The 8570-nt window shown below is 47.7% G+C and overlaps 1 protein-coding gene across 1 annotated transcript; it reads right to left on the bottom strand.

The window, feature by feature from the left end:
* Positions 1 to 6711: 6711 nt before the first annotated feature.
* On the bottom strand, positions 6712 to 8570 carry LOC128468035 (protocadherin gamma-B4-like). The gene is made up of 3 exons (XM_053449806.1): positions 8399 to 8570; positions 8194 to 8321; positions 6712 to 6870 (listed from the first exon to the last, which is right to left on the bottom strand). The coding sequence occupies exons 1-3, from the start codon at positions 8568 to 8570 to the stop codon at positions 6766 to 6768; spliced, it is 405 nt and encodes a 134-aa protein (XP_053305781.1). The 3' UTR covers positions 6712 to 6765.

Below are 8570 nucleotides of genomic sequence, written 5' to 3'. Positions count from 1 at the left end.
GGGCAGAGGAGGGGGCAGTGAGAAGGGAAGAGGGGGGGTCAGTGAGAAGGGGCAGAGTGGGGGGAGGGGCAGTGAGAAGGGGATGGGGGTGGCGCCAGAAGAGTAGTCCGCACAGGGCGCCAGAATTCTTAAGGCTGGCTCTGCATACACCAGACACTTCAGCTCTCTCCCTCATATATAAGACATGTATTCTCCCTCTCTTATACAACAGACATGTCTGCTCACTCCCTCATACACCAGACACGTCTTCTCTCTCCCTCATAAAAAAGACACGTCTGCTCGCTCACTCATACACCAGAGTTGTCCCATCCCTTTCATATACAACAGACATGTCATACCGCTACCCAGGGCCGGCCTTAGGGGTGTGCGACCTGTGCGACCGCACAGGGCGCCATGGTTGCAGGGGCGCCTGACGGGGACTTAGATTAAAGCATCGGTTGTTTTTTTTTTTTTTTTTTTTTTTTTAACTTTATTTAACATAATTTATGTTAAATAAAGTTTAAAAAAAAAAAACGATGCTTTAATCTAAGTCCCGGTCAGGGGCGCCGAGCGGTTGCTCGTGAAGTTCTCGGCAACCGCTCGGCGCCCCTCACTCTCCGTGACTCCGTCGCGGTGCCAGCATCTCATGTTGAGCGCCGGACTATTCCGGCGCTCAACATGAAATGCCGGCAGAGCGAGAAGACGGATGCCTCCCGCTCTCAGCGCAGGACTCCGGCAACAAGGTAAGTGGGGGGGGGGTAGTTTGAAGGGGCAGAGGGGGGGGTAGTTTGAAGGGGCAGAGGGGGGGTAGTTTGAAGGGGCAGAGGGGGGGGTGGTTTGAAGGGGCAGAGGGGGGGGTGGTTTGAAGGGGCAGAGGGGAGGGGTAGCTTGAAGGGGTAGAGGGGAGGGGTAGTTTGAGGGGGGGTAGTTTGAAGGGGCAGAGAGGGGGGGTAGTGAGGGGGGGCGCCAGAGGAGTAGTCCGCACAGGGTGCCACAACGCCTAAGGCCGGCTCTGCCGCTACCTCATATACCAGACATCTCTTCTCTCCTTCATACACCAGACATGTCTCCTCCCTCTTTTATACACCAGACACCTCAGTTATCTCCCTCATACACCAGACATGTCTTTTGGCTCCCTCATACACCAGACACGACTGCTCACTCCCTCATACACCAGACACGACTGCTCACTCCCTCATACACCAGACACATCTCTTCTCTCCCTCATACACCATACACATCTCTTCTCTCCCTCATACACCAGTCATGTCTTCTCCCTCTCTTATACATCACACGTCAACTACCTCTCTTATACAACTGACATGTCCTCTCACTCCGTCATTCATCAGACACATCTATCTCCCTCATACACTAGATACGTCTGCTCAATCCCTCATACACCAGACGTGTCATCCCGTTCCCTCATACACCAGACGTGTCTTCTCACTTCCTTATACACCAGACACATCATCTCTCTCCCTCATACACCAGACACGTCTTCTCTCTCTTTTATACACCAGACACCTCAGTTATCTCCCTCATACACCAGACATGTCTTTTGGCTCCCTCATACACCAGACACATCTGTTCTCTCCCTCATACACCAGACACGACTGCTCACTCCCTCATACACCAGACACGACTGCTCACTCCCTCATACACCAGACATGTCTTTTGGCTCCCTCATACACCAGACACATCTCTTCTCTCCCTCATACACCAGAAACATCTCTTCTCTCCCTCATACACCAGAAACATCTCTTCTCTCCCTCATACACCAGAAACATCTCTTCTCTCCCTCATACACCAGACACATCTCTTCTCTCCCTCATACACCAGTCATGTCTTCTCCCTCTCTTATACACCACACGTCAACTACCTCTCTTATACAACTGACATGTCCTCTCACTCCGTCATTCATCAGACACATCTATCTCCCTCATACACTAGACACGTCTGCTCAATCCCTCAGACGTGTCATCCTGTTCCCTCATACACCAGACGTGTCTTCTCTCCCTCATACACTAGACATGTCTTCTTGCTCCGTCATACACCAGACATGTCATCCCATTCCCTCATACACCAGAGATGTCTTCTCGCTTCCTCATACACCAGACACATCATCTCTCTCCCTCATACAGCAGACACGTCTTCTTGCTCCATCATACACCAGACACGTCTTCTCTCTCCCTCATACACCAGACACATCTTTTCTCTCCCTCATACATCAGACACATCTTCTCCCTCTCTTATACACCAGACACGTCTACTTCCTCTCTTATACAACATGTCCTCTCACTCCGTCATTTATCAGACACATCTATCTCCCTCATACACCAGACACTTCTGCTCAATCCTTCATACACCAGATTTGTCATCCAGTTCCTTCATACACCTTATATAACGGCACTAAAGATCGTCCTACCTTAGCAGTGATCCACCTGAATGATCAAAGTGTGACATCTCAAACACTTGTCATGACATAGAGTATTCCAATTTACCTCTGGATTGATGAATAAATATCCATCAACTTCTCTGAGACCTTTTTAAGCAACTTGTCAGCCACCGGCCGACATGGTCAACCTATAACCCATTGCGTGTCAATAGTGAAGTGCATTAATGACCATGAAATGCGTGTGTTATTCGAGCCATGGAACTCACCTGGGTATTTGAGAGACAGCCGAATAGTGTTTTGTATCCCATCTTCATCCAGCACAGCGACCTTCCCAATCTCTGCTGATGACCACCCGGCTGTTTTAAACAAGAAAAAATGGTGAGACATTCATAAGTATGTCTGCATTCGTGCCCATCTGTATTTTTAATCATTTGTCCTACATTCTGCTGTCAGGAACTGTACAATATACAATCAGCATGCCCTGCCGGAGAATTAACTAGGACTAATTTCCAATACATCCCTCCTGTTTAGCTCAGTTAAGCGCAGAATGAAAATAACAGCCATTAACGTTGGCTAAAGATTATTCATTCGCTGTTGCTGCTCACTTTCACTTGGTGGCGTTTGCCAGGAGGGATTTTTGGATGTAAACTCATTGTCCAAATTTAAAGCGATCTAATAAATATCAACTCTTATATTTTACATGTCATTAGCCTACTTAAAAAATGTAAAAAAAATAAATAAAAAATAAGAGTGGGCATGCGCGTCTGTCCTTGGCAAGGAGATTAATTATTTTTTCCTTTGTTTCGATCTCTTGTATGCTTAAATCATTCATCATTTTATGTACATATATAAAATTCATATTTATAAATCTTCTAGCAAAAAATGACGTGTCTAGAACGACCTTTATATTACAGCCACCATTCGCCGTGGGTCTCTATAATCAATTTAAAAACAAACATTATTCCTGTCTCTTTATCAAGAGAACGTACGCGTGAAGAACCATGTCTTCACTGCTATTATTATTATATTTATTTGTACCTTGTTTGAATGTAGCTGCAGCTCCAGCCTTCAAAGAGACGATCCTATAATCTGACTGGGGCTCTTAATCAGCCAGCACCAGTCTGCCCAGACTGTACACATCCGCCCGTCAGCTCTTTCCCTCTCCCAGTAAGCGGACACGCTGTGGCTGTCCGAAGAAAGCAGTCACAGACCAGCACTTCCCTCAATCATGAGACAGGACTTCATGCTTTGAGGTTAAAACAGAACTTTCTTTATTACAAACACACAGAATTTATATACAATCTCCATTCACTGTGCACCGAACCCAACCCCCAATCCCATCAGCCGCATCCCATCACAAATCCCATCAGCCACATCCCCTCACAAATCCCATCAGTATACAGGGGATGTATCAGGGGAGGGGATTAAGGGATACAATGGGTTCCCCCCACCTGTGTTATCCCCCCTGTAGTGCGGGTGCCTTCTGGGCAGACAGGGCTGTGCTGGCTGATTAAGAGCCCCAGCCAGATTATAGGATTGTCTCTTTGAACGCTGGAGCTGCAGCCACTTTCAAACAAGGTACAAATAAATATAATAATAATAACAGTGAAGATCAGTCAGAAGAAAATTAGATTTCTGAGCCAAAACATGTAAAATAAAGCATCTGGGACAGAGAACGTAAAGATATAATTACCGTATTGGCTCGAATATAGGCCGCACTTTTTTCCCCCACTTTAAGTCTTTAAAGTGGGGTTGCGGCCTATATTCGGGGTCTAGCGCCCGACGGGCAGGCAGCGGGGTTAGGATACAGATCCCCCGCAGCGGTGCAGGGGACCTGCATCCTACTGTCTAATACGCTCAGACAGCCTCCCCTGCCAGCACTTCCCACGGGGGGGTGGTGCCGGCACGGGAGGTTGTCTAAGCGCATCGTGCGGACCGTCCGCACGATGCGTTTTACCTCTGCCCACCCCCGACTTACCAGAGCAGACTCCCGGGTGTCTTGCGGGGCCGGCGGGGGACATCTACGCAATACGCGTATGCAACTTCCGGTACCGGCACCGGAAGTTGCATACGCGTATTGCGTAGATGTCCTCCGCCGGCCCCGCAAGACACCCGGGAGTCTGCTCCGGTAAGTCGAGGAGGGGGGGGGCAGAGGAGGACAGTGACAGCATATCTCGGGGGGGGGGGGAGGAGGACAGTGGTAGCATATCTCGGGGAGGGAGGACAATGGTAGCGTATCTCGGGGGGGGGGCAGGAGGAGGACAGTGGCAGCATATCTCGCGGGGGGGAGGAGGAGGACAGTGGTAGCATATCTCGGGGAGGGAGGACAGTGGTAGCGTATCTCGGGGGGGAGGAGGAGGACAGTGGTAGCATATCTCGGGGGGGGGACAGCGGTAGCATATCTCGGGGAGGGAGGACAGTGGCAGCATATCTTGGGGGGGACAGAGTGGCAGCATGTTTTTTTTGGTGCTTTTTTAAAGAAAAAAACGTTTTCTTTAAAAAAGCACCAAACTTTTAGGGTGCGGCCTATATACGGGGGCGGCCTATATCCGAGCCAATACGGTAATAGCTACAACACTGGTCACAACAGCAGAGAAGAGACTATTGAGGCTGCTCACTTTCCAGGATGTAAACGCTGATGTCTTTGTGAGCTCCTCGGTGCGGGTTATCATTTTGATCACCAATAGTTATGGTTAACGTGCTTGTGGTGGCCCGAGGCGGGTTTCCGCTATCCATAATTATAACTGGAAGATAAAAAGCCCTTTCTATCTCTCGATCAAAGGGCCTCAGAGTCTCAATAGAGGCCGTGCTGTTTCCGTGGTAATTAGCATGAATGTTGAAGAATTCTGATGGTCATTTGGCAAAGTAAAAGTAAACGGGACTCTGTTCTCTGCAGTATCAAGATCCACAGCATACAAAAAATCCGATGTCTCGTTGACATGGACCCTCTGAGGCCAGACTGCGTTTTCCCAAACAATAGCTTTGTACGGAGCAGCCAATGCTGGCCCGTTGTCGTCATCTTCATCTACTGCCACCACCTGAAGGACGTTAGAGTTGATTTCACTTGTCTCCCAGACGGTAGCATGCCATGTATCCTGGGTGAACACCGGAGCGTGATCGTTGATATCTAGAACATGAATAGTTGCCGTACCGGTGGAACTCATTCCTCTGCCATCTTCACCTTCAATAAGAAGAAAGTAAGTATCTGTCTCTTCACGGAAAACTAATATGCAGACAATCCGCGGACAGACCCTGCGGCTCGGAAACAATTTATACAGCCGCATTATTCCAAAGCTCTTGAAGATGACATGAATGTGGACGGAAATTTGTTTCAATGGATAACATGAGTATAACTGATGCCCCATGTCAATGGCTCATTTTTTAAAATTTTTATTTCTGGCCCAATCGCCCCAATAACGCATTTTATTGGGGTTAATTTGTTCTCATTTGCAAACCGCGCTGCTCTTCAGAGGAGCGTTAGGACGTAGATCCTTCCGAACACCATTATAAATTCCGGATATTAAGCCGTTTGTGAAGCTTGAAGCTGCTTCTAGAATAGTTTTCATTAGCATTGCATAAAAGAATACATTTCATTTTTTGTGCATAACTTAATTTAAATACACAAAAAGTGACATGATTTGCATAAACTTCTGGCAGCTTAAAGTCATTTTATACGAACAGAACTGCATGAGTTAATCTCTGGGTTTCTTTACATGTTGACAGGTGTGCCCAACCCTAAATATTGGGTGAGGAGGTAACAGGGCTGAGAGTTACCAACGTAACAATTGACCCTCCCTCTGGCACTGCAGCAGGATCAGACTTTGGGGTATTTTAGCAGGATCAGATGTTGGGGTGTGGAGGGGTATGGGTATCTCAGCAGGATCAGATGTTGGGGTAAAGAGGGGTATGGGTATCTCAGCAGGATCAGACCTTGGGGTATGGAAGGGTATGGGTATCTCAGCAGGATCAGACCTTGGGGTATGGAAGGGTATGGGTATCTCAGCAGGATCAGACCTTGGGGTATGAAGGGCTATGGGCACCTCATTAGGATGAGGCATTGGGGTTTTATGGGCTGTGGGCACTGCTTTGTGAACATACATTGGGGTGGTTTGTGGGCAACTTAGCAGGAACAGACCTTGGGGTATGGAGTGGCATGGGTATCTCAGCAGGATCAGACCTTAGGGTAGGGAGGGCTATGGGTATCTCGGCAGGACCTTAGGATGGGGAGGGTTGTGGGCAACTATTTAGGAATAGATCTTGGGATGTATGCTGTATTTCTGTTGAGCAGTAAGGCCACTGTGCCAAAATAAACCCCATATTATCCTCACCAGAATTGGGTTGCCCATGTTTTCCAGGTCGAGCAGACTCTGATCCATCTGACGACATAACTTCTAGGAGATACGAGCCCTTGGTCTCCCGGTCAAACACGGCAGCTGTGTAAATGACTCCTGTCTGGGGATCGATGTGGAACAGAGCATGGTCTCCGCTGCGATCTTCTAAAATAGAATAGGTGATCTGGAGCAAGACAATCAGACCACAGTTAGCGCAGGCTGGCCTGAAAACACTTTGCTGATATAAGGTGGAACTGATGGGAAATCACTAATGCTCTTTGTTGCAAAGGCCTGGAAGCTTTTACTGAACATGTTCTGCCAGGACTACATATATTATTAACGTAACAGTAATGCCGGTGCGCAGGAAATGCTGCGATCCGATGAGCAAAAGGTCTGTCTGCTCTGCCACAAACCAATTTAATTTCTCTTTATCATTTATTTGTGACTTTAACTGACACGTGACCCTCAACAATCAACAATCTGGCCCTAATACCAGACAGTGTTATCAGGCGAGAAAACCCCCCTATGTGGCATCAGTAACTCTAATTAACGTGCTGACCCCCTGGTCTAGTGTAGATATTGGTATAGCCGTGTCACACAGATCAGTATGGCCCTGTACCATGAACTGGTATACACCCCTCTCCTATGGATCGGTATGGCCCTGTGCTATGAATTTGTATTCCTTTGAACCAGTATGGCCCTATCCTATGAATCAGTATTGCCCTGTCCCATGAATCGTTATGGCCCTGTGCATAAACTGGTATGCACCCCTGTCCTCTTGATAGGTATGGCCCTATGCTATGAAATGTTATGGTCCTGTCCTATGAACTGGTATGGCCCTGTCCTGCTGATTGGTATGGCCCTGTCCTGCTGATTGGTATGGCCCTGTCTTACAGATTGGTATGGCCCTGTTTTACAGATTGGTATGGCCCTGTTTTACAGATTGGTATGCCCCTGTCCTACAGATTGGTATGGCCCTGTTTTACAGACTGGTATGGCCCTGTCTTACAGACTGGTTTGGCCCTGTTTTACAGATTGGTATGGCCCTGTTTTACAGATTGATGTGCCCCTGTCCTACAGATTTGTATGGCCCTGTTTTATGGATTGGTATGGCACTGTTTTACGGATTAATATGCCCCTGTTTTCCAGATTGGTATGCCCCTGTTTTCCAGATTGGTATGCCCCTGTCCTACGGATTGGTATGCCCCTGTCCTACGGATTGGTATGGCCCTGTCCTACGGATTGGTATGGCCCTGTCCTACGGATTGGTATGACCCTGTCCTACGGATTGGTATAGCCATAAAGCACTTTGTTTTAAATGTGCAAATTACAGGAATATATGCTATGGCTAGAAGGACCAGGGATATCTGAAGAACATGCGTAAATGGGTGCAGATTTTATAAATTGGTACCTTATTTAGTATACCTAGGAACACAGAGCTTTATGAGTCAGAGTGTGCATGTGATGAGGTTTCACGTATGAACTCACCTCTCCATTCAGTCCGAGATCTTGGTCAGATGCAGACACCTGGAGCACAAATGTTCCCAATTCAAGGCCTTCTGTAACGGTGGCCTCATATATGGACGAGGTAAAAAAGGGCACATTGTCATTCACATCTGCAATATAAACAAGTCCGGCTTCAAATTTGCTGTTCTAGCAGCGCAGGCACAGAATCGATATCCAGAGATTCTACCTGTAATGTTAATGTACACCGTAGTGAAGGCAGCCAATGGCACAGCAGCAACGGTCTGAGCTCGGATCTTCAGGATAAAAGTCCTGGTTGTTTCATAATCTAAAGGTTCAGCTACAAGAACAGAGGCAGGGCCTTCTTCTCGATTTACCGTCGGGTACAAACGAACAGGCAT

This window comes from Spea bombifrons, chromosome 10 (assembly GCF_027358695.1).
Source record: "Spea bombifrons isolate aSpeBom1 chromosome 10, aSpeBom1.2.pri, whole genome shotgun sequence".
Lineage (NCBI taxonomy): Eukaryota > Metazoa > Chordata > Amphibia > Anura > Pelobatidae > Spea > Spea bombifrons.
The sequence above is the reverse complement of the archived record's forward strand: the minus strand, read 5'-3'. Positions and strand labels throughout refer to the sequence as shown.